This window comes from Excalfactoria chinensis, chromosome 6, assembly GCF_039878825.1.
Source record: "Excalfactoria chinensis isolate bCotChi1 chromosome 6, bCotChi1.hap2, whole genome shotgun sequence".
Taxonomy (NCBI): domain Eukaryota; kingdom Metazoa; phylum Chordata; class Aves; order Galliformes; family Phasianidae; genus Excalfactoria; species Excalfactoria chinensis.
The window spans coordinates 36,977,000-37,003,127 of record NC_092830.1 but is presented as its reverse complement, the minus strand read 5'-3'; the positions used below and the strand labels follow the sequence as shown (position 1 = coordinate 37,003,127).

General features: G+C 47.2%; 1 protein-coding gene across 1 annotated transcript in view; it reads left to right on the top strand.

Annotated features, from left to right (window-relative positions):
* TCERG1L (transcription elongation regulator 1 like) overlaps positions 1 to 26,128 on the top strand; it is a 57,365-nt gene that overhangs the window by 9,764 nt on the left and 21,473 nt on the right. The window contains exons 4-6 of the mRNA XM_072340668.1: positions 1,749 to 1,913; positions 18,905 to 19,030; positions 25,750 to 25,844. Coding sequence (XP_072196769.1) covers positions 1,749 to 1,913; positions 18,905 to 19,030; positions 25,750 to 25,844 — 386 coding nt within the window. The remainder of the gene's footprint in view (positions 1 to 1,748; positions 1,914 to 18,904; positions 19,031 to 25,749; positions 25,845 to 26,128) is intronic.

Below are 26,128 nucleotides of genomic sequence, written 5' to 3'. Positions count from 1 at the left end.
AACAAGGGCATCTGGGTGTCTGAAGGCCCACACAGGGCACCTGGCCATGGAGATTCATGGGGCTGGGCTATGTCACCTGCCCAGAGTGAGGCAGCGGTGGGGCTGGCATTGGGGCCCTTTGGTGCTTTCTGAGCCCCCCAGGGCCAGGCATTGGCTGGGCAGTGATGCAGAGGTGCTGCAGGAAACCCAACAGATCGAGGAAATGTCTGCTGTGATCGAGCAGGGATTTGTGCTCTGCTACAGTTGGCTCTCAGTGCCTGAAGGGTTTCCACATGAGCTGAAAACATTTGCTAAATAACATAATAAGCTAATGATTGCTTAATTTTTGAATACATAGCTCAGTGTAGACGGAGTAACAGCTGGTGTTTGTCAAATGAGGTTTTTCCTTAAGATTTTCTGCTGTTCATTTTCTTGTTTATTTAACATATTTAGCTAAGATTGAGCTCCAAAGGTCTTCCCCTTAAGCTTCTTAGTCATCATGGTAAATGTTATACAGTCAGAAGTGAGTTTGAGCCTGTATTTGGTGGGCAGCTGCTGAGTTCCTGTTCAAGGTAATCTAGTGGCAGGACAAAGGGGAAAGGATTTAAACTGAAAGAGGGGAGATTTGGGTTGGATGTTTGGAGGAAGTTCTTCACTCAGAGGGCAGTGAAGCCCTTTCCAACCTGAGCCTTTCTATGATTGTATGAAGTGTCTGCATGGCGTATGCTCAAGGTGAAGGCACCTGCACATGAAGCTTAGGTGTTTACATGCATAGAGCAGGGCAGCAGTCCAGCAGATAACGTTAATGTCTGGTTAATGTAATGGGTAATATAAACCTTCAGATCTAAAATCAGACAGCTTTTATTTAGCAAAAGTCAGATACGGGTGTTTGTGCATCGTTATGAACCACGGCAGATAAAGTGAATACAGATCAATACGTTCAACTGCTTGGCTTCTTCTCTTATTGAGGTTTTCTTCATTTAAGTTTAACAACTCTGCACAGCTTATACATCACTCAGTATTGCCTTGTGTTGTCCCTTCAGGTTTATAAGGGTGTGTTCTCACACATGGGGTTCAAAGAGTTCTGGAAGAACAGCAGCAAGAGGGGCTGAGGCCAAATTGCCAGCACTGTATCCTTGTCCAAGGCACTATATGAAACACAACTTCCTTTTTATAGTGCCTAAAGTTTGGAAAAGACCCTCAAGGTCATTAAGCCCAACCATCAGTGGTGCTGCTACAAGTGCTTCTTAAAGATATTAGCATGGCTTTGTGAGGACTGCGTTCAGTTTTGAGCACCTCAATACAGAAAGGACACTGAGGTATTGGAGCAGGTCTGAAGAAGGCTCGTGAAGGACTTGGATAATATGGCCTATGAGGAGCAACTGTCTTTACAGAAAGTGTTGTTAAGCACTAGAGTGGGCTGCCCAGGGAGGTGGTTGAGTCACCAACCCTGAATGCATTTAAAAGCAATTTGGATGTGATGCTGAGGGATGTGATTTAGCAGAGAGTGGTTAGAATTAAGGTAGGATGGTTGGGTTGTGGTTGGACTTGATGATCTTTAAGGTTTTTTCCAACATGAGCAATTCTGTGATCTTGTTAGAAGCAGCTGGTCATTAAGGTCCCTTCCAGCCTCAGCCATTTCTCAGTCCTATCTCATGATGCTGGAGTTAAGGTGAAGAACGTTCTGTGTGTTTGTGCTGCCTTTAATTCAGAATGCTGGAAACATCCTTATATCCACCCCAATGAAATGACTGCATCTCTCTCTGCAGGTGGCTGCCGGCGCGGTCCCAGCCCAGTGGGCAGCCCCCCAAGCCTGGCGCTGCTGGCAGTGGAGGCTGAAGCCCCTCCAGGACCACCCCCATCCAGGGTCCCGCAGTGCCGCCTTCTCACCCTCTCACCCCTCAGGATCCCGGTGCTGGGCTCCCCATTCCCAGGTAAGGTTTGTTGGGTCGGTGTGGGGAAGAAGCACTGTGTGCTCTGCAGCATGGACAGCCTCCGTGTGCATCCTGCTGCTGTGCTTTGGTAGCCGTGAGCACACAGCTGCTGTGTAAGCACACACACCTGGGATTAAATTGTTTACTCTGGTAGTGCTTACAGGTGTTCTCTGATAGCATGTGCTAAAAGTTTGTGCTTGTTAGTAATTCTTTGGTACACTGTGACAGCTGTGGGCAGTACGTGAACTGAGCTGCACCCTCTGTCAGCTTTGGGAAGGAAATGTGGTCCTAATGGAACTGGGTCTGTGCGGCAGTGGGGTGGTTGCAACGTTGGCAGTTGGAAGGTATCTGTGTGACATAGAGGGACAGAACTACAGAACATCCTGAGTTGGAAGGGACCCCCCAAGCGACACTGAGTCCAGCCCCTGTCCCACATAGCAGCAACCAACTCCAGACCCTATGACTGAGAGTGATGTCCCAGTGCTCCATCAGCTTGTGGCTGTGCCCACCGTGCTCTGGAACACAGCCTTCTCCTAACCCCCTCAACCCCAACTGCTATGGCTGCATGCTCCAGTCCTGTTGCTGTCACCAGAGAGCAGAGCTCAGTGGTAATGTTTGGGATACAAGCAGATTGCTTCCTTGCAAAGCCTGCTAGAGGAACATAGCCTTGTGTTCTGTGTGCTTCCATTTAGGTTTGGGTGTGGATGATGTGCCTGTGGTTGCTCACTGCAAAACCTGTTTCCTCTACATGGCACTGCATGTGGTACATGGGGGGCTCTGCAGCATCCCTGACTGCAGTGTGAGTCTCCTGTTCCGCATCTTTGTAGTCATTTTTGGAGCTAGTGGCGCTTTGGATACTTAGGGTTATATTTTTGAAACACAATGTTCCAATTAAGTTTAAAAATGTAATTTTGATGCCATCTCTTCCATCTTTTTGGTACTTGAAGTGTAACGCAGCACAACGCAGCGAGATTGAAATTGGCAGGAAGTGTGCAGTTACGATATTGGCTGCTCAGATGAAATCTTCACATTAGAAATGGATCTCTAATTATCATTCCTGTTGAGCAGCCATCAGAACGGCGCTGATAAACGGCTGCTGGGGAAGGGCTACACGGTGTGAAGAGCCAATGTCCCTGCAGGGATACGGTCTCTCAGCTGTTACAAAAGGCCACCATGCCAGCAGAGCACAGAGCTCTATAGGTGGTGCCATGGGGTGGGAGCTGAGGGCTTCCCTTGGAGTATTGTCTGACCCACAGAGATCACTTTGCCTCTCTGAAAGCGAGCACCTGATAGGAGAATCGGAGAGTAAGAGAGTTGTTCTTTATGGGTGCTGAAATACAGATTGAGATGCTGGATGTATTCTTCCTTGAATTGAGATGCTCGGGCATTCCTGGGAGAAGCAATCGCAGGACTTCTGATTCACGGCTGCAACACTGAGCTCTGCATGAATTGTATTAGACACGATAGAATATTATAATATCAAGGAGCTATAGCGTTAAGATAAGTGGCTCGGCTCCGCCGTGATAAACATGTCAGGCCATGATAATTGTTGCTTTCCCTTCGAATGACTGTGTGATAGGCTATCAACTACCATGCTCTGAGTGCCTGAGCAATCAGCCCATTATCAATCATTCACAGTACACCACACGCTTCTGGGTGTGTTCTCCTATGGAATATATAGCAGCTTTTTAGGAAAGAAAGCTTGGAAATGCCCGGCTCGTATAAAATAAACTCAAGATTCAGCTAACCATTTTTCTCTATTAATCATCCTCTCTGGAGGGCTGGCTATTTCCTTTGCAAAGGCTTACATAAAACATTTTTATGAAACTCCTTTTTATTGTGCTCACGGTGAAGAGGACTCTGAGGTGTTCACTTTAAATTATCTTTGTCAACACGAGGTTGATGGAAAGCTTCCTGAGCTGCGGCAGAGCACTGAGGATGGTGGCAAGGCCTGGGAGCTGGGGAAAAAAAGGGAAGTAATGGATGGGAGTTTTCATGAGCTCTAATGAATGAATCAGAATTGGGATAGGTGTGAGTGAAAAGAGGGAGAAAGATGTATGGGGTGAGTCCTTAGCACAAGGTGGAGTGGGGAGGCTTGCTGTATGCACTGCAGCTGTTGGGAGATGAACAGCAGAGGGGGAGTGTTGGTGGTCAGGTTGGGTATCAGAGCAATGGCTGCTCCAGAGAGTGGCCAGGCACTGGCACAGCTGCCAGGGGTGAACAGTCCCCATCCATGGAGGTGCTCAGAGCTGCAGGGATGTGGCACTGAGGGGTGGGCAGTGGGCACAAGGGGTGGGTGGGGATCTCAGAGGGCTTTTCCAGCCTGAACACTCCTGTAGCTCTATGACTCTTAGAATGTTGTCTCACATCATGTTTAAACAAGGAGAACATGGGAAGTTCATTAATTACTGGGTTAGTCTATAAATCATACATGAAGCAAGAGGAATGCAGCTGCCCCAGGGTCTGTGGATAATGTTCTCTCACAGATCTATTTTTCTTTGAGATCCGTGAGTTGTCTTTAATAATGTCAGCACAATGATGCTTTTAGCTGAAAGGCAGGCAGGGTTTTAAGCACACACTGTATGCTTGGCATTATCTGTCCATTAAATTACCCTTTCTTGAGGCCTTCCCAGTCATTAACTGTACAGCAATAGTGAAGCACAGCGCTGAGCTGCCTTTGACCTCTGAGGGTGACTTTGCCAACTTCTAATGATGGATGTCCTGAATATTGTTACTGGTCATCTGCAAGCAGTTAAAGCTGTGATTGTTAAGGACTTCTGCTGTGACAGAATGATTGCTTGGCACCACTATACTCAAAGTGGGGAAAGGGAATTTCAGCCAACAAAACCAGTGGTGGCCAGTGTCCCATTCTGGGTTTGAGGGCACAGAAAGAAGCGTTGTATTCTCACTGCTAGAAAACTCCTTATCCCTGGGGAAAAAGCCATCCCTGAGCAGGCAAAGCCAGCAGGGTGAATCAACAAGGTGGTACGTGGCGCCTCAAGCTTTGGGTCCAAAGATTTGGCATCCTGGAGAGTGCTGGGCTTCAGTTCTTTTGCTCACTTTGGCTTCTTCCTGCTTGGAGAACCTGGTAGCTGCTCTGCACTCAGCAAGAGTGGAGCTGCTTTGCAGAGCTCTGGTCGTCACCATAGTGAGAAATCTGAGCAGAGTGTTTCAATGGTTCCTGCTGCACATTGGGGCAGGCAGTATAACACCAGTGAGCCAACATGGGGAACCATCCAGAAATGCTACCAGAGCTCAGCATTAGGTTTGTTCTTCCTTTCTTCCTCTTACCCTTTTCTATCTCTCGGTGGTTCAGCTTGTATGTTCTATTTAAGTATTTAGTGCCATTCTTGCTGTTAATGTGGGTTTTCTGCCAGTGTTAACATAAAGACCAAATAAAAACCTGTGGAAAGCAGCTACGCGGTGATCTGTGCTGCATCCTTGTGTTCATTTGCTCTATTGGTAAGGAGAGAACTTAATTTTCCACTGCTATCAAGCCAAGGCTTTGAAGAGGACTCTCTCTTAAGGAAAAACAAAGGCAATAAAGTCCTAGAATGTGGAGTTACGTGGCACTTCAGGGATGGGATGGCTGGTGATCTCAAACGCCTCTTTTATGGCTACTGTATTAGGAGCTGGGGGATTTATGTATTTTTTCCACATCCCATTTCTTAATGATTCAAATGGAAAAGGTAAGATAGGAGCGTGCAGTTATGGACTCTGTAAATTAGCAGCCAGTACAAATATTAAAAAAGACACCATCTGCCATAGAAGCCATTTGCCACCTGTTCTCTTCCTTTCAGAATTATTTAATGGTTTACTTTTAATGGTTCAGCCTGCCACGGAACAGCTGGGAAGTGACTAAGTATTTTTCCTATCAGTAACTTAGCGGCCAAGCAACGTTGTATGTTCAAAACACCTCTCGGTGCCAGAGCTGTCTGCATGCTCCTTCATGTGTCTGTCAGCTTGCTTCATTAGCAGCTTCTGCTGATACAAAACACATTTTCATAACAACAATTACTCACTTATTTTGATGGTGTTTTGGGGGGAGAAGGGTTTTTCTTCTGCAGCAGAGGAGTGAAGGCTGCTGGCTGTGCTGGAGTGCTGCCCTCCCAGCTGTTTTGTCTGGGGGGCACTGATGGGGTAGGGAAGTTCTAGTATATAACTGAATGGAGAGCTGAGACCTGTCCTGTTCTGTGCCTGCACCTGGTGGGGTTGTGTGGGCCACACAGTGATGGTGGTGCACTGGGTGCACAACTTGCCTTGTGTGCTTGTCTTTTAGCATCACAAGCATTCAACTGGATGGTTTGATGTTTTTGTTGTCCTTCTTTTTACATTAAAAAAGCCTGAAGTTTTGTTGTGTTTATACTTGAACTATAGTTATATGTTTTGTGTGAAGCCCAGACAATTCCTCTTCGCTCAGTGTGGTCCAGGGGAGCCAAAGTGTTGCACACCTGTGGTCAAACTGATACAGCGTGGGAGTTTGTAGTGCAAGGGGAGCGAGAAGTAATGTTTTCAGATCACCAAAGGAGCAATTGCAGGTATTCCAAGCAGATGTGTGGCACTGACATACTGTAGAAGCTTCCCCCTCCTTCCTGGGCTCCTATGTGTCTAGCAGTAACAGCCACTCATCTTGGAGCACAGAGCAGTTCTAACAAGCTTGTTGTAAATGATCTGCCCAGCTTTAATGCTGTGTAACGAAGCAAGCAAATGGATGTTTATAGTTATTAAAGTGATAACTTCCTGCTTGAGCTAATATCCAGCATAAAATTACTTTTCAGCTTCATATCTGTGTTGGCTCATGTGAGTGAAGGCGTGCAGATACAGCAGTTCTTGTGCTAACCCATTCCCATGAGTGCCAGTTGCCTCCTGCTGGGTGGTGCATCTCTGCAGAGCATGGATGCTCAGGTGCCAGGCAGGGCTCTGTGGAGCTGGGAGGTTGGCCTTGGGGTGAGCCCTGGCCTTTGGTGGTCATTCCTCTGGGACAGGGAGGGGCTGCTGCTTCAGTGCCTGGAAAGTGGTATCAAGGTACTGACAATAGCAAGAACTTAATTAAACAGCCCATGTAGCCACAAAGGCAAACAACCCGAATCCTTCCATTCGTTCCCAACTGTTTGCTTGGTAAATGTCATAAAAGTCAGACTTAATTTACTGTATGTTTAACCACTTGTTAAATCAGGCAGCAGGGTTTTTTTATGTTTTCCTTCAGGTAATGCCAGGATGCTGCTGTAGAGAGTTTGAACCATGTTTCAGGGGTTAGGAGCACATCTGCAGTGCTAAGATACCTGCAGAGCACTTGCACCCGGATTGTTGGGGGAGGCTGCAGGCATTGGCTCAGCCCTGAGTACTGGGCTTTGCTGCCCACACCTTGCAATGCACATAAGTCAGTGCTGCTCCTCAGCTGGGAGGCATTGTTTTCCCTCTGGAAGAGTTTTCAGTTTCCATTTCCTACCTTTTTCTATTGCAGACTGAAATGTAGCTGAGATTCTGTTTATTAAAGCGGTCCCTTAAGCTAATCTTGATTCAGTACGGGGGTAGCAGAAGTCTGAAGAGGGAAAAGCCAAATGGCTGCAAGGACAAAACTGTCCCAGTAGGATGAGTGATGGCTCAGGGCTGCGTGGCCTTCAATGGAACTTTGTGTTTTTGTGCGTGCCTTCCAGGCCTTAATAAAGCTACAGCATGTGATGGTGCTGCCGTGCAAAGAGATGGCACAAAGGCATCTGATGTGAACTGCTGCTTTGGTACTGCTGGGGGCTACACGTCCTGCTCCTGCAGGGCAAATGGGGGCAGATTGGCTTCAAATGACCCTTCCAACTCAGATGAGTCTATGGTGCTCAGAACAGAGAGAAGGAGCCCATTTTGCTCTATGTGAAAGTTGGGGAGATGCAGACAGAGGGACATTGCTTTGCAGTTGACGCCTGGGCAGTCTGCCTGACAACAGTGAGCTCACTGGGTAAATGCCAGTGCAAGAAGGCATGTTTCAGTTTAATTCAAGAATGCTATTCTGTTTAACACTGGAAGTTAAACTGATATTGCTATACCTACAGGGAAGGTCATCCAAAAGAATACCAAGTGCAGACAGCAGTTTGGGGCCACAGCAGAAACATGCAGTGATGGAGCCTGCAGGAGCAGCAAACAGGAAACTGGATTTTGGTTACTGGGCTTTTCTTTTCTCCAAGGCATCATCTCTGCCCCTTCAGCCTGACAGGGAGTGGGAAACAAATGGTGCTGATAACTGAAGTCAGGTGTTGGTGGGTGTTCTCCGGTTGGCTGGATGTATTCCTCAATCTGTCCCAGCTATCTAAGTGTAAATAGATTTAACGAGGTAAAATGAATCTGGCTCATTGGCCAGCATATAAATCAGGAAAATTAATTAAATTCCACAATTTAAAATGTGCCGTAGGTGCTTCCCTGGGGTAGCTAAATAGAATTTCATTGATTTCATTGCAAATTCTGCACAGTTTACCTCATCCACAGTGAGCTGGGAGCATTCCTACAAACAAGGTGGGGGTTCTGGCTGTCCCCCCCCCCAAGGACAGCTGCTGCTGACACACACTGAGCCCCATTGATACCAGCCCACACAGTGTGGATGAGGGCTGCTGGGATGCTGCAGGTCAGGCACTCAGCCTGCGGAGCTGTGGGAGTGCATGGGGGGACAAAGATGGAACCACATCTCTACTTTGTTACTGACTTTGGAATTCCAAAGGTAATTTATAACTCGAGTCCTCCTAGAAATAAGAGTTGGAAGGTTTTTCTCTGAAATACAAAGGATTGGTTCATGCAGAAATAATTGCTCTGATACGACAGAGAGAAAGTTCAAGTTCCAAAGGCTTGTTGCTGCATAATTTATTGTATTCTTCCAGAATTACATCCTATTAAACTACAAGATTGAGATTTTATGCTGGAATTGGTTTTCATAAGGAGAAATATTTCATATGGAAATAAATCAGGGAAGTTTTACAGAACGTGAACGTGTTAAGCAGCTTGTGAATGTGTCAATGAAGCACTCAGAGTGGCTGAGCTGTGTCTCCTGCCCCATGGCTCACACTGCTGTCCTTATTGCTCTGTGCTGGCTGCATGGATGGGGCCATCAGCTGGGTGCCCTGCAGCTGAGCAGAGCGGTGTTGGGCATGGGATGCTTCTGGTTGGGTTTTCAGGTCCTTATGCTCTGGTTTCCTTATGCTCTGGCTCCTAGGTTCATAGAGTCAGTCAGGTTGGAAAAGATCTGTGGGATCATCAAGCCCTGCCATCCACCTGGCACTACAAGGCCATAGCTAAGTAATGTTCCTGAGCACTGTGCCCATGCTTCTCCTCTATTCCTCCAGGGATGGGATCTCCATTGTTGCCCTGGGCAGCCTATTCTGGGACCTGGCTGCTCTTCTTTGAAGGGATTCATTCTGGCTTTCAAGCTAAACCTCCCCATGTGCAAATTGAGGCTGTTGTCTCACATGCAGGAGTTGGACTCAATGGTCCTTATGGTTCCCTTCCAACTTGGGGTCACACATGCTTCTATGATCTTGTCCTTTCATGTAGCTCTAGCTCTTGTCTCAGACATAACAGTAGGTATCCTGTGTGAGTAAAGGTGACTTTTCCTTAGTCCTTGCAGCTTCCAGCTGATTTGTGACAGGGTGAGAGAATCGGTGGGGAAATCACTGGGTGGTGCAGAGCCTTCCCTGCAGTGCCCGATGTGGGGACCCTTGGCTGGGAGGGTCCCTGTGAGTGGGGGACTCACCAGTGAGGTGCTGCTGGATGGAGAAATAGAGGAGCTGTCTGAACGCAGCTCCTGTGCTGCTGTGAGTTATTGGTTACATCTCATTTGTGCTCTGCTGCAGAGTGAAGAGCAGTGCCCTTAGGTGCCCTTTATGAGAGGGAGTTAAGGGGAAGTAATCTCTAAGAAGTCTACAGCAGGGAGCTCGGGTATATCTGCTACTATCAGCATTACTGAATACATTATTCTATAAATCAGTAATGAATTAAAATGTCGATCATGCACTGTGTAGGTCTGGCTCTATAAGGGACAATGGCAGAACTAACGGATGCTTGCTGTGCTGCCCAACGTGGGGCAGCAGCACCAAGGGGAGTGTGACAGCTGGGGATATGGGGACACGGGCACCAAGCAGTGTGCTGGGGGAGTTGTATCATTCTGGTTTCTGCCAGTTGTTCTGATTGAGCACAGAAGAGGAAAAAGTCTTTGAACATAAAGGGACAATAAGTGAGCAGAAAAGCCTGGTTTCATTTCACACACAGCTTATTTTCATGGTACATCTAGGGGATGTTATAGCCCAGCAGGCTTTGTGAGTGGCTCCAAACAAGCACCCTGGCTTCATTCCTCTTTAGCAAGCGAGCAGTTTGACTTTCTGCATGATGTTGCACAAACGCTGCATCCTCACCTCGATTTGCTCTGGCAGCTGCATGCTGTTTACTGTGGGCTAAGAGAATTCAGCAGGGTGGATGGTGGCAGGATGCTTTTCAGCATTAGCACACTGTTTGCTTTCCAGAGGGATGCATTCGTTGGGTCGCTTGGTTTTAGGAGGCAGGAATTGCATTGAAAAGGATAAAGCTCTCTGTGCTGCTGTGAACACACAGTGCTGGCCATGGGTACACTCAGGGTAAGATGAGATGGCCAGGCAAGGCCAGCACTGCCAGTGGGGCTGGCTGTGAAGAGAGGATCACACCCATGGTTTCACATAGACAGGTAGGTAAGCCAGTGCCTGGCTTGGCCATGAAGCACCTACCACAACTGCTGCACAGCTGTGATTACTGGAATAGGTTCAGGGAGTTAATTAATGAAAGCGGGACTAGGGAATCTAATTTCACACTTGATGTATGTAGCTGTTCAGAAGCTCTCTTGAAATGCTGTTCAAAAGCTCCGTTGCTAAACATGCTGAGATTTGTTCCAGAGCTGGAATTTTAGGGCTGTCTTTGGTGATGCCCATCTGTGCCCATGGACCCTGGAGCTGCTGGAGGAGTGGAGTGGGGGTTGGAAGCTCTGTCCTTATGGGCAGGAAGTCGGTCCCTAATGGCTCAGGAGTTAGATGTGTTCTACTGTTTGTCTTGAGAATAGGGTGCAGGAAATTCTGGGCGAGGTTGGTGTTTTGCAGCTGCCTGAAGTTGGGCTCTGATGCTGAGCTGAGCATCTGCAGCATTATGAGTGCCCCAGTGTTGGTCAGGCAGCCAGGTGGAGGCAGAGCAGCTCCAGTAGAGGCCAGGGGATCCGTATTGCTTCCTTTTCTATATGCGGGGCTGAAGAGTTGCGATGGTGTTCAGTGCTCTTGATGATTTTATCATTAAGTATGTCACTTTTAATGCCATTATCACAGAATCCCAGCATTGCAGGAGTTGAAAGGGACCTCTGGAGATCCCCCTGCTAAAGCAGGTTCCCTACAGTAGGATGCATGAGAAAGTGTCCAGGTGGGTTTTGAAGCTGTCTGGAGAAGGAGAGCCCACTACCTCTGGGCAGCCCATGCCAGTGCTTTGCTCTGCTGATGGTACAGAAGTTCTTTCTCATTGCAGTCAGAAAGCTGGGAGGTGCCCATGCCCAGCCCTGCTGATGCCAGGTGCTGAGGTTCCAGGTGGGCTCAGCCATAGCCTGGGGATGGGTGCTGGCAGTGGGGCAGAGCTGCTCCAGCAAGGCAGTGAGGGAGGGAACCAAAAGCCCTCTGCAATAATTCCTCTGAGAACTCTTAAATCAGAAAACCTCTGTGATCCCGAATGTGGCAGCAAGACTTTGAAAAGCAATTAGCGTTTTAACAGTCTGCAATTAACAGCTTCTGAATGATGAATGTGGGTGGGCAGCAGCAATGCTCCTGCAGCAGCACTGGGACCTGCAGCCAGTGCCCAAGGCTTCCTGCTGACCTATCCTTGGGTTTCTGTTGTTGTTTGTTTTTTAACCTAGATGCTGTTTACAAGCATGGACAATAAAGCACACTTTGTATATGGGTATATATAAATATATATATAAGGCTAAACAGGAGCAATTTAGCTATAAATATTTAAGCTTTATGACTATTTCCTGACTTCTCTTTGAAGTCACTTTGATTTGATTTCTTTCTCTGTTCATCCCCTGGAAATTAAAGGCAACAAAAGCAGATTGCTAAAAGGAGGCCAAACAGCAGAAGGGATAGAAGGGGTCTTTCCCTATCGCTGTTCATTGGCTGAAGATGCGCGCTGACATTTAGTGCTTCTGCTGCAGATTTACTGAAGTATTTGCTGAGCTGCTGTCTGTCCGTAGAATCATTGAATCTCTAGGACTGGAAAAGACCTCTAAGATCATCAGGTCTGACCATCAGCCCATCCCCAGCACGGCGCTGGGGCACAGCCATGCTGCCTTCCTAGTAGGGAAAAATAAGGAGAGATGATCTTGGAGTTTGGGTAATGGAAAATGTAGAGAAAGGCCCTTGGACCTGCAGTGCAGTGGGTGGGGTATAACCAGGGGGAACACACATTTGGTACCGAATCAGATCCTTCTGAAGGAAACATTTCTTGGGATAGTCTTTAGTAGAGGAGAAGTCATGTAAAACAATGCCAGCCTAATGCAAATTGTAATCTAATACTTGCAGCCGTGCTGTCTTGATGATTTGTATCTCATAAACATCGGATTGCATGAAACGAGATGAAATCGTATTTTCTCTTCTTCCCTAGAAATCAATTGTCCTCTTCAAATCACAGAGAATGAAAATGATACATTACAGAGTAGCTCCATAATCTGCAGCCGTGCAGTGCAGCCTGAGCATTTTGTGTGCCCATAAGGACAGTTGCTGTGTTTCTGAAGGAAAGATGAGCGTGGGTTGGATGGGATGGCCGTGGTTGGGCTGTGAGCCTGCAGCACAGCCACAGCTCCTCAGCTCTGGGAAGCCACCCCTTTGCATTTCTGGAAGCTCTTGAGATCATTTAAAGCCCAAGTTGAAAGCAAGACAGTAATGAAGATGCAGGAGGAGAACGTTATGTGATTTTGACTGGGCTCCGTGGAAGTAATTGCCACATTATCAGCATTTGGCTCCGCTCCAAAATACATCTCACTTAATTATCTGAAACTGGTAGTGACACGCGGCTCGCCAGCACTCTGACGTGATCATTTGTTTTTGATTCTATCTTTAAGGGAACAAGTGATAATCATCCCAAAAAGGAGGAGCCTGAAGCCACTTTCCTTTACGTTTCATAGTCCTATGAGGGCACATCAGGTTGCCTTTCCCACATTGCTTTGCATTGCAGTATGGGTCCAGGAAAGAAATTAGTTCTTTGGGTATGTTTTGTCAGACTCGTAATTCATAGGAGTGCTTCCCACACAGTTCCACTTCAGCAGAGGCATCCCAGGGCCTGTTTGAAGTCAATCTTGCATCCTGAAGCTGCTCCTCTCCCAGCAGCTATGGACAAAGTGAGGTCTGTGCTGCAGAGCACCTGCAGGAACCCAGCCCTGGGAGCCAGCTGCAGTGGCTGCCTGTGGAAGGAAGCAAGCTAATGGAGCTGGCTGAGACTCAGATAGCTCCCTGGGTAATTCATGGAGAGCATCTTTAACTGATCCTAATGACTGTAAATTACAGAATTCTGTGATTTTTGGGATAAGCATCAAGTGCAATTAAAGCTAATGAAGAATTACAACTCTTATTTGTTTACTTGTTTCCACATAGTAGTGCTTTGCACTGGAGCTACCACCACACAAAGGTGGCTGTTCATCTTGGAAGCATGGCATACTGGCCACTGTGGCTTCTCATCTGTCTGAGATCAAACCTTGAGATCCAAAAAGCATCCATCCTTGCTTCTAGCACTTGTTTAAGTTGAAATTGAAGCTGGTTGAGATCTTTCTGGCTTCTGGTAGACCTATTTTGCATGATTGATTGAGGGCTCTTTGAGCTTCTGAAATCACTCCTGCTTTTCCAGCAGCCAGAGCCAACCTGTTCTGCTCTTGCTGGGAGGCAGGAGCTCCTGCAGGCAGCTGTTACCATGGATGGCTCTGGGGCCAGGAGCGTCTCTTTTTTTCCTAATCCTTCTGGGGAACTTGTATGTGAAATTCTGGTACCACAGAAGGTGCCCACACAGTGTTCTGTTGCTGATTCTTGTCTTCCAATAAATGTTTGTGTAGCAGTGAGTTCAGTTTGAGGAGAGCAGCTGCTGCTCAGTAGCTGGGAAGCCAGCACATTTCTTTAGGTGTTGCAAATAAGCTGATGAGTTCCAGTTCTCTGTATTACCAGGTACTGGTGGTCCCAAGGTCCCTGCTACAAGCAGCCACAAAGCAGAATGGGCTCTGTATCACAGCATGTTGGCTGGTGCAGGCTTCAATGCATTGTGCCCATCCTAAGGTTGTGTGGATACAGAATTCTAATGCACATTTTTAGGCTTGTGAATGGAGAGTCATTTCACAGTGGGGATCTCCATGCAGCCAGTAGGAGCTGTGCAGCTGTCAGTCTGCAGCACTTGTGACTGTTTTTCTATGTGCAAAAGTTGCTTATTGGTTTTGTTTTCCCTTAATTTGATATTACGCCCCATAATATGTCCTGTCCTGCAGGACAAGGGGAAATGGCTTTAAGTTGAAGGAGGGAAGATTTAAGTTGGATATCAGGGGGAAGTTCTTTACTCAGAGAGTGGTGAGGTGCTGGAACAGCTGCTCAGAGAGGCTGTGGATGCCCCATCCATCCCTGGAGGTGTTCAAGGCCAGGTTGGATAGGGCCCTGGGCAGCCTGGGCTGGTATTCAATGTGGATGTTGGTAGCACTACCTGTGGCAATGGGGTTGGAGCTTCATGATCCTTGAGGTCACTCCCAACCCAGGTCATTCTGTGGTTCTGTAATAAAGGCTGATTCCTGGTTTGCTGTGCACAGGTTGGAGTCTGCACCAGGAAATCTGGAGCTCCACTCTGACTCCTGGGACAGAGAAGAAACCTGAGGCTGCTTAGGGCTGGAGATCCTCCTCCTTGTCTCCTTGGGATTCACTGAGTTTGTCTTCTCTGTGAGGTTACGGACCTTTGGGGTTGTTACCAATGACAAACGAGGAATTAATGACAAGTTGAAGAGGATTTAAGGTTAATATGCTTGGGTCCCACAGGAGTTGCTTTCTGTCTGCACTTACTGCAAGGAGAAATGGCAGCGAGGTCTGCCTCTGCAAGCAAAGCTCTTTTGGGCATTTAAATTCAATATTAGAATTCCGTATTTAATGTGTGTGTCCTGGTTTGGGCTGCTGTCGGTTTGGCTGGTTGGTTTCTTTTGTGCAGGAGAGGAACTGTACTGGTATCAAAAGGGCAGAGCCCATGTGCCATCAGCACAGCAACACTGGTCCCTTGGAAGCTCCCACGCAAAGCCTTCCCCTTGCACAGCCTAAGCACTGAATATTTAATGCTCTTTGTTAATGCATTCTCTCATTATGTTTCAATTTGGATGTAAAAAAGAACCATTGCAGCTCATATTTGACTTAGAAATAAACATAGCGTGGAGTACCTGCAGGGCTCGTTATTAACTCTGGGCTTTTCAGTGTTGCATCAGTGACTTGAAAGTCAACCAGATTGTGCTGTTAATGGGTTTTCTGCTCTTCAGTGATGGGTACGCTTTTGAAAATGACATTCTTGGGTTCAGTATCACCAAAATATTCTGTGGTCTCAAAAACAGTCAAAGGTGATCCAGTCGTTGTCTTCTGCTCCTGAACTGTGAGGATAGAGGAAAAATTCCTTCTCAGAAGGAGAGCAAGTTGCCCAAGGGGGATGGAGAGTCCCCATCCCTGGAGGGGATATCAGTGGGGATGTGGCCTTGTGTGTTGATACTGGGGATCTCAGTGGGCTTTTCCAACCTTAATGATTATACGATTCTGTTTTAAGCATAAACATTCAGGATCTTGTCCTTTTTCTGAGGCTGTCGATGTGATTCCATTGCCTCCGTTGACACAAAAGCTTTTTAGTAACAACACCAAAGTTTTAGTTTGGGTCTCAGCAGCCTTGCTGGGCCCTGGGCAGCAACAATTGCTTTCCTCCCTTAGTTCTGCTCAGGAGGCTCCTCCTGTCCCAAGCAGCTCCTGTCTGCTTTGAGTAATTGCTTTGCCTCTCTCTTATTGGCATGATTTATTGAGGACATGCCTGCTGTCATTTCATCCTAGTCAAAATAAATGCCCTTATTATCTTTGTTTTCTCTTAGCAGCAGAATGCAGTGAATACAGGCAGATGTTTCTGACTGAAAAAGAACACAAGGGATGATCCTTTCTTTGTGTTCTGGTGAGGAGACAACCCAGATGAACACGGTCCAGGAGCATGCAGTGCCCTCAAGAAGCACACTGTGACACACAGGGTACAGCTGGTAGCAGGATCCTGCTGCTCCCAGCTCGGAGGTACCCTGCTCCTGAAAAAAGCATGCACCTTTTGGAGCTGAGTTTTAGGAACTCCTGTCAGTGTCACCTGGGTTTGCCCTCCCATAGGCTGGGAACTGCACTGGGATGTGCAGGTGGCTGCATGCTGCTGCGTGTGCCGCCATCATGGTGTTTTGAGGCCGACTCCATTTGGTGAAGCAAAGGTACAGTGCATGTGTTCTGGTAACACCATTCCTGTGGGTGCTTCAAGGGCAGCTATAAGCAGTCACAGTCAGGCCAGCTCCCCATGTTGTAGGCTGACCAAGGAGCAGGAGATGCAGCTGACACCAAAGCAGCTGTGCCTGCAAGCAATGGAAGGCTTAACCATCTGTCCGTCCACTGCAGGGATCCCATCAGCATCACTGCCTGCATTCTGCAGAAATCAGGGGAGGAAAGCAGCCTTCTGTTTGGGGATGAGCCCTTTTTCCTCCTTAGCCACCACATAGTGATGCCTCATTCTGTTTGCTCTGTCCCTGCTGTCATGTTTTGGATCTCCCCGTGAGAAACTCCCAGTGATTGTTTCTTTAAGCTCTTCCCTCCCTCATTCACAACTTTTTCTCTTCCTTCTCTGCCCCTCCACAGCTGGAGCTGCACTGAGGCTGCTCTGTCACAGGGACGCTGGGGTATCCAGGCTGCTTTCACTTGCCTTAGTCCTCCTCTGTCCTTGCAGTGTCGTTGCAGTTACACTGAGACACGGGCTGCTTAGCTTTTTAAATGACAGTGAAGTGCATTTGCACTGAAATAGCTTTTAAAATGGAGAGGTGTTTCCAAACATGCAGCTTACGGGTCAGTGCTCCTTGGCTTTAAGGATATCCAGAAATGTGTCAGGTTCTTTGTGGCTCATGTTTGGGTGTTATTCCAGCCCAGGTTATGTGGAGTTCATACTGAAAGCTTATATTGCATTATGACATACAGCGAAATCCACCGAGTTGATTTGTATTCCAAATCCATCCATTGCCAAGACTGCTTTTTCATGAGCACAAAGTACTGGAAAGCATAAATATTTATTTCTTAAAGTTTATGATTGCCTTAAATCATTCGAGCTTATTTAGCAAGCATAAGTTATAATTGAACTGAGCCACTGAACCTGATCTGCGTGCATTAAAAATATCTATATGTCTGTGTATATATATCCATGTATATACTTGAGTCAAATACGGATGGAAGCTCTGAGCTAATTGCTTCCATCACATTGAAAGACGCGCTGATAATTTCATTTTTCCTCCAGGTGATAATAAATCACTGCAAAGAGACACTTAAAACTACAGCGCAGAGTCATGCTTCAAAGTGCAGTGTGTTTCTGATGGATAAAAGCTGAGCTAATATGCAGTGCTGTATGTCCATCCATAGGGAGACAGCTCAGCACACCGTGATGTTATTCCAGGTTGCTGGGTGTGGAATTGCAGGCTGCCATACGTTTGCATACATTAAAGGATGCTTCTGGTTGTGGGCTCCTTAGAAGCATCTGACTTCAAAGTGCTCCAGTGGACCTGGATCTCCTCTGATGTGCACTAACAGCAGGTCAGAAGTAACGCTGGGTAAAAATAGATGCTTTGACATGGTTGGATGGTGAAAGGCGAGGAAAAACATGATGAATTTCACAATTAACATTTTAGTTTAGCCACACTGACAGTTCCAATTATGTTCAATAGAATCTATGTCTGCCTAATGGCAAAGTGCCATTAGGGTCACAATTACTGTTGCTACTTAAAGAGCCTTTGAATGTGTCAGGGCTTTTCAGTGTGTGCTGGGGACTGTTGGCCCTGGCTGAGCATGGCTGCCACTGATGCTGATGGACATTTCAGAACCATATGGAACTACTTGGGAAATATGGTGCTACTCTCAGTCTGCCTTAAACTAGGGATGTGTCTCTTCTGTTGGTTGGACTTGATGACTTCAGGTCTTTTCCATCCTGAGCAATCCTATGATTCTACCAATTCAGCCTTGAAATGGTGCTTGTGAGCAGGAGATGGAGCCTGCTAATGGGACACCTGAATTTGTGTCTGAGTTGAGATGGTGGGATGTGTCCTTTAATTCTGGAAATATATGTGTTGTCTGAATGCAGTGCTAATGGGAAACCGATGCTCCAGATTTGACCTCCAATTTGGCACTAGCCACAAATTCTCAAGGTTTAAGTAGTGCAGTTTAATTAGCATCAATTTAGCAGCAGATCTGGGTTTCTAATTTATCATGAATAAGGCTTTTGAGCAGTTTTTGTTTTATGAATCATCTTTGAGCAGGCTGTGATTCACTGGGATCAAGCTGCTGTTTGAAATTGTTGGCAAAATATTTCCCATGGCTGGGATGGGACACAGGTGGTTTGTGGTGAGTAATGGTGGGAAATGGATGTGTGCTGTTTAGTCTTAATTAAGAAAACTGATCTTGCTGTGCGTGCCTTTTCTGAAGGCATTAAGATGTCCTTGCACATCGCATTTGTGTTAATGTACAGTATCTGCTTACTTGCTGAAAGTCAGTGGATGAGGTGGTCAGGCTGGACCATTCACTCGAATACACACAAACCTGATCACTCGAACCAGCCCTGGGGGTGTTGGGCAGAGAGTTCACAGGAGGTTGGACAAACCTTCTGAGAAACAAGGCTGACAAAAGTGCCTTGTTTAATGGCAGTTGTGTCTTCCGGAAAGAAAACATGATTTCATTGTGGTTTCAATGCAGGTTCAGCCTCGAGAATGGATGCTCGCCTGAGTCCTTTGATGCCAGCACAAGTCACCAGGGTGACTGCTGTAGCCGCACCAGCTGTGACAATCATGGCAACCAACTTGGTGGAGCAGGCACTGAAAGGTGTGTATGTGCTTCTCTAGACTGGTTATATCCCTGAGGCATACGTTGTGTGTCTGTACTGCTGACCAAACCCTGCTTTCCACACTGCACAGGAACAGGGAACACTTCAGAAATGGGCTCTGATTTTGGCATTTGCTGTAGCTAGCTGTGAGTGCTTTCAGTGTTCAGTGTTGACTCGGTCTGACATTTGGCAACAGTTTGGCATCTGGTGACATAAAAGGCAATTTCTGCAGTGTTTGGGCTTTCCATTTCCCATGCCAATGGCATTCACAAGTCTGTGGAGATAAAGTGGTTTCTTTTGGATAGTTGCTCCATGAAGCTCCTTGGCTGATGCCTCCAAGGATGCTGTATGCTGTGCTGTGTGATAAAACTGTGTTGTTCGTTCTCATGTCACAGTGTGTGTGTTGCAGAAGGGAGCAAGCCCTGCTCCCAAAAGCTGGAAGGAGCATTCCAGCTCTGTCTGAGGCTTTCCAAACATGTTATTACACAGACATAAATCTGAAGGAAACCTCCTAAGTGTTTCTTTTGACATGCTTTGTTTCAAGGTTTCTTTTTGGTGTGGTTTGCTTTTGCAAAACACCTGCTGCTCTTATCAGCAGCGTAGTTACAAAGACCTGCTTGTTCTCCCCAGGGCCACTGAGGTGTTATTGACTTGCTTCCTTGCAACAGAAGAAATATTAGAACTGTATAAAGAACTCACAGATGGAAAGACAAAGACCATAGAGTCATAGAATGGCCTGGATTAAAAAGGGCCACAATGATCATCTTGTTTCAACCCCCTGCTATGTGCAGGGTCACCAACCACCAGACCAGGCTGCCCAGAAAAGATCTGTGCTAGAATCATTCTGCTCTGCCCCTTGTTGCTTGTGGGAAGGTGAAATCATGGCTTGTGATATATTTCATGTCAAATGTATTTGCTATCCTCCTTCAGTGGACTTGCACAAGCCCTCCTGTCCTGCTGGGTGAGGATTACCCTGTGTGAAGCCTTTGATACCTAGATGACTGCTGGTGGATGGGCCAATAGAAAATCAAATGGTGACACTGCTGAGAGCTTTCAGAGAACCATAGAGTGCTTGGGTTGGAAGGGACCTCTAAGATCATCGAGTTCCAACTCCCTGCTGCAGGCAGGGACACCTCCCACAGACCAGGTTGCTCACAGCCCATCCAGTGGTTTCGAAGAGCAATCATTGTATTTTTCCTTGCATGCAAGTAATGCAAATAGGATGAAAATTGTATTTTTGTTTCTGGCTTTCCCTTGAAAATGACAAACATGTTCATCTTTCAGTATTCATTGCTGATTTCCTGCTGACCACACTGAAAGAAGAACAGCAGTTTGACTCCAGTTTTTTTCTGTAAGGTTTCTCAGGAGATCACACTCCTTTCTGCAGGCTGCTACGAGCTGTCCTCATTTCCAATGGAAAGCAATCAAAGAAAGAGTGATAATTAAGAGGAATTGGCAGTAATGCAGGTGATCTCGGGCATCAGTCCCAGGTGTCCCAGGAAGGGAAGCTGGTGGGAGGCAGGGAGCTGGTGGGGCAGTGGAGCTGGGGCTGGGCAGCCTGGGGTGCATCAGCTGCAGTGGGTTTGTAAGCACATGAGCTGAGCACTTCATTGTTCACTTGGCATCCTGTGCCACTGTTCTGCACTTGCAGTGCCCGTGGCAGGAACAACAAGCCAACAAATGTCTTTTCCAGGACATTCCAGCCATGCTTTCATTTTGCACCACAGATAAGTGTTTCTCTGACTTTGTTTCTAAAGTCGAAAACTGTGTGTTCATGGAGACTTAGCGCTGTTGTATTCTGCTCATGATAGCACAACAATTCTTCCTTCCTCAAGACTAAATTAAATTCTCTTTGGATGTCTGGGGCAGAGGTAATAAACTCTACAGCAGTCCTGGCTTCCACTAAGCATTTATTTTGTGATAGAAGCTGGAAAAATCTAATGCCAACTACAAATCATATTTGTTCCCTGTTGTGGTTTAACCCAGAGGGGCTCATCACCATGCAGTCATTCACTTCATCTGGTGGGATGAGGAGAAGAACTGAAAAAATGAAAGTAGAGCTCATGGGTTGAAATAAAACTGTTCAGTAAGGTAGAGAAAAGGATGGTAGTTATGACTATATTTGTATGTAGGAGGAGGATCAGGGAAGTCAACTCTTAGATAGGGTAGATAACAGCAGGACAAGGGGAAATGGTTTTGAGATGAAGGAGGGAAGATTTAGGTTGGATGTCAGGGGGAAGTTCTTTACTGTGAGAGTGGTGAGGTGCTGGAACAGCTGCCCAGAGAGGCTGTGGATGCCCCATCCATCCCTGGAGGTGTTCAAGGCCAGGTTGGATGGGGCCCTGGGCAGCCTGGTCTAGTATTAGACAGGGAGGTTGGTGGCCCTGCCTGCAGCAGAGGGGTTTGAGCTTCATGATCCTTGAGGTCCTTCCAACCCAGGCCATTCTATGATTCTATGATATATATATGAATGTATATAACAAGCGATGCATAAGCAATTGCTCACCACCCTCAGCCAATACCCAATGAGATCCCAAGCAGCAGAAGAGAGTGAGAAGAAGTCCCAGCCCTTCAGAACTCCTTCTGCTCCATGTCCTATGATATCAAGTATCCCTTTGGCCAGTTTCAGTCAGCTGTTGTCATGGTGCCTGGTGCTGCTGCATGGACAGTGTGTGGGATAGGAGCACAGAGCAATCAGTGCTGGGGGGTTGGGTGAAATGCCGTGTGTTTTGCTCACTTGCTGGGGATGTTCTGGATACTGCATTAGGTCCCCTTTAAGATAGAAGTTCAGTTGTTAGAGTAGTGGCAAATATCACCTATGTGAGCACGTAGGCTGTGTGTTTGAGGAGCCCAGGAGCGATGCTTGTCTGGCACCTCTGCACCAGACACAGAGCCCACTTTGGTACAGCAGACAAAGAACATGCTGTCATCATCCTACTGCTTCTGTTCAACACCTTCAGGAAAATAAGAGTGAAAGGGAAGAAACTGCTGTAGAGGCAACAAACTGCTCAAGGAGAGGTATTCTAAGGAGGGAGGGGAGCAGAGAGTTTGACAGATCACAGTGGAATGTGTCAAAGCAGATGCAGACACTCATCAGAGGGTGAAATAAGATGTACAGGAGCAGATCAGGAGATGCCCATTGCATTAAATGGTTGTGATGGGTTGAAAGTGGGACCCACATTTGTGGGAGTGGGACATAGAAGCATGCACACCTGCAGCAGGGACAGCCCGGGGTAGCCTGAGGGCTAAGCTGAAAACAGACACTTTCAGTCTGTCAGGACAGGAGGTATTCGGTGCAATAATGAAGCACTGACTGCCTACAAGTGTGCACTTGAAGGAAGCCTGATCCTTTGCAATATTTAGAGTCAACATTTTAAACCTATTTAAGCTGCCATTGAGAGTAACAGAGTTCTGGCCTCTAAAACCCTTAGCAGAGCAAAGCTTCTTTCTGTCTTTGTCCGTATCGTTTCACATAGCGAATCAGTCTGCTCTAATTCTGCATTTAATAACATGTTTATCATCACACTCTTCCATCTACGGTAATATACGTAGGATAATTCTGCTACTTCACCTCTACTTCTCGTTCTGTGAATTATTCATGTCCATTACCTGCCTTGGAATATCAGAGAAATCCCTTTCATCAGGTTTCCCGATGCAGGCACGGCATGAGCGCATCTCTGGTAATTGCACCGCTAAGTTTAGGGGCAAAACTGCTGTGTGATTATGTTGGAAAGATGTCACATGGCTTAATTGTCTGCCTGCAGTGCGTTTCATGCACGTAAGTTAAAGAGGAGCAAAAAAGTTGATTAGTGAGAAAAGAGTAACCCTGAGCAATGATGCACGCCAGCTGCCAATGGAGGGTGATGCTGCAGTTGCCAGCGGGCCTTTCCAGCATGTCTGGAGAGGTGGCTCCTCATCCTGCTGCCCAACACCATCCCAGAGAGCGCTCCCAGAGCCTGGGGTGTGCCTGGGGGCTCAGAGCTGGCTGGGGAGATGCAAGCTTGCAGCTTCAGTCTCTCAATACAGTAATGTTGGAAAACCATCTCAGTGTTTGCTGTGGGTATACAAATAATTGACTCCCGATGTGTGCAGTGACTTACAGCACTTCTCCCCCATTTTTCTTTTTTCTTTTTAATATATATATATTTAATTTCCATTTTATTTCATATCAATTCAGAATGTTGGGAAAGTCCGTGCTGTGTGTGAATGCTTAATGAACGTTGCTGCAGAAGCTCAGTGGTGTGCTGTGCTGACCGTGCTGTTTCAAGCAGAGATGCTGCACCCACGTCCCTCGGTGAGGTCACTGCTCAGACAGTGTGAGAGCTTTTCAAAGGAGAAGAAATGAGAGGTTGCCTCGGGCACTGCCAGCACGGAGCATCTCTGAGAGAAGCTGTGTAAGGCTAAGGAAGCGAGAACAGCTGCATGGCTCCGGCTCAGTCAGTGCTGCTGCCCCTCTGCTCCGTGCTGCAGCTAACCTGCAGCTGTGGGCAGCAGGGTGAGAGCAGCAGCAGAAGCAGTACAGCCACCCCTGTGCTACCTGCCTTTGCAGCAAGGCAGCATTACCCCAACTGCCAGTGTTTCAGGTTCTGCCAAATTTCATGTGTGCAATAGAATCCTAGAATGGCCTGGGTTGAAAAGGACCACAGTGATCATCTCGTTTCCACCCCCCTGCTATGTGCAGGGTCGCCAACAACCAGACCAGGCTGCCCAGAGCCACATCCAGCCTGGATGTAGTTTTGTTAAATCTATCAATTGACACTAGTATGTTTTTATTATTGTATGTATGTTAACAAATGGTGACAGCTTGGTAAATGTGTTCTCTTGTTCCTCGTGTGTGCATACACTGTGTGTGGGTGAATGAAAGATCTTGGCTTCCTCTTAATCAGAATGCTAATGAAGACCATAAAGACACTGAACCAGCTTTTCTTTCTAGGATTAGAGAAGGAGATAGGGAGAGGCAGAGCTGCAAGTGGGGTTAATGTGATTTCTGTGCTGAAAGAAAGATAAGCCCAAAGTCTCTTAAGCATCATCCGAGTGTGTTGCTGCATGTTCAGCTGCTCCTTTGCATGCCAACACTGGGGCTTTGCCTTGTCAGGGCAGCACTTTGGGGCTGTGTCACCAGCAGTACCATGGGCGTTCTCTTGGCTGAAGATGAAGTGCTCCTGGGATGTGCCCGGCTGGTGTGGCTGTCCAGGCTGGATGCTGTGACCATGGGGAGCTTGGGAGGAAGGCACACAGCTTACATGGGGCTGATATTGGATGTTGCTTGACTGCAGCACGGACTGAGCTTGGCCCATAGCGCAGAGTCCCTGTAACAGATGTCTGGTGAACAGGGATACATTTAGAGATGCTCTTGATACTCATTAGCCGCTCCCTTCTCCTCTCTCCTTTAATGTGGAAATGAGTTGATGTGATTTGTAAATCCTCTTCTCTGCCACCTGTAAAAATTAACTAATTCATCTTTTGAGAGAAACGGCATCTATTTACATTGTTATTATTGTCATATATTCAGTGGTGAAGCAGAGTCAGACCCTTGACAGGTTCAGCCTTCTCCACGGTGCAGCCGCTGTGTCTGAATAAACTTCAGATTACTGGAATAGCATTTTAGGTGTGAACTGACATAGAAGGGGCAGTCCTGGAAAAGCACCGCTTGCAAATAGAAGAGAGTTTGTCTTTTGAATGATTTCTTACCGTAAAAGCCACTTTTTCCTGATGGTTTGGGCTGTGTGATACCTGCTGCCTTTTGCCTTTCCTGCTGTTCATTATGGCCCCTCTGTTCTCCAGATGCAGTCATTTTGTAGCAGAAGCACTTTTAGCATTTAGCGTTTCAGATGCGGACAACTGCTTTGTAAAGGGGAAGAACTTGTTCTTACAACTGCTTCCAATTAAAAAGCAATTAAGAGCTCATGTGCAATTAAGAGCTTCTGTGGCAATTGCTACCGAATCGAAGCCAGCACATGGCAATGCCTCCAGCTTGCAGGCTCTGCTGGACGTGTCTGTGCACTGTGCTGGCCTTCCTGGAGGCGGCAGGGCTGTCCCTTAGGAAAGGTGTCCTACTGGTCTCTTATGTCTGTCCTGCATCCACCCTGCATCCATCCTATATTCATCCTGCATCTGTCCTGTGTCGGGGGGCACCTGAATGACACAGTGTCCCCATTCCCCTCTTCATGACCTCCTCTTCTTCCACACTGCTCCATTTTCCCTTTTCCTGAGCACAGCCTGGCTTTTTCTTGGGCTTTGGCTGCATGAATGCCCATCTCAGGCAGTACTGACAGTGCAAGTGCAGTTAGTGTATGGGAGGTGCAAGCGTTTGTGCAATGAGCATATTTTGAGTGTACCTCATTATGACCCTTTTTAAGGAAATTGTTGAGCCTGGTTTGGACTTTTCACATCTCTTGCTGCTGTCCCCACCATCAGTCTTCTTGCTCTGTCTAGCAACCAGGTGATGATCTAGCAAAGTGAAGGGAAAATCCATTTCCAAAGCTTTTGCAGAATGCAGCTGGGGCCCACAAGGCAGCTGGCAGGTGATGGGGAAAGAAAATATGCTCAGTGTGGGCAGAGATCTCTCTGAAGGATGAGCACCACTGAAACAAGGTGTGAGCACCATGCTCCTCATCAGGTGTGTGGTGCTGGGGTTGGGAGCTGGGGCCTGGACCTGCAGATGGGAGCAGTCCCAACCTTCTTGCGTGTAACTAATGGACAATGCTTCCCCTTGCAGATAAAGGCAGAGAACGCAGCAGGGCTTCCTGCCCCCCCACTCTGATCCTGCACACCGACAGGAGGAGCGCCTCTGTGGAGAGGGATGGCGACAAGGTCTGCTGTGCGTTCCCTTCTTCCCTTGATTCTTCCCTTACAAACCATTGCACGATACAGAACAGCACAAATCAGAGCCGGTACAAAGGGCTGCTCTGTGACCAGGAGATTGGTTTAGTTGTGCTGTGGAGCTCTGTCAGGCCGGAGCATCACGGGGCTGCCTGCAGTTGGTACCCAGCTGCCTCAGGAGCTCCATCCTGAGGAGGAGGTGTGGATTCGTTCCCTTAAGTTGCACAAGTAAATAGCTGTGCTGGAGCCATTAAAATGCTTGCAGGCCATACTTG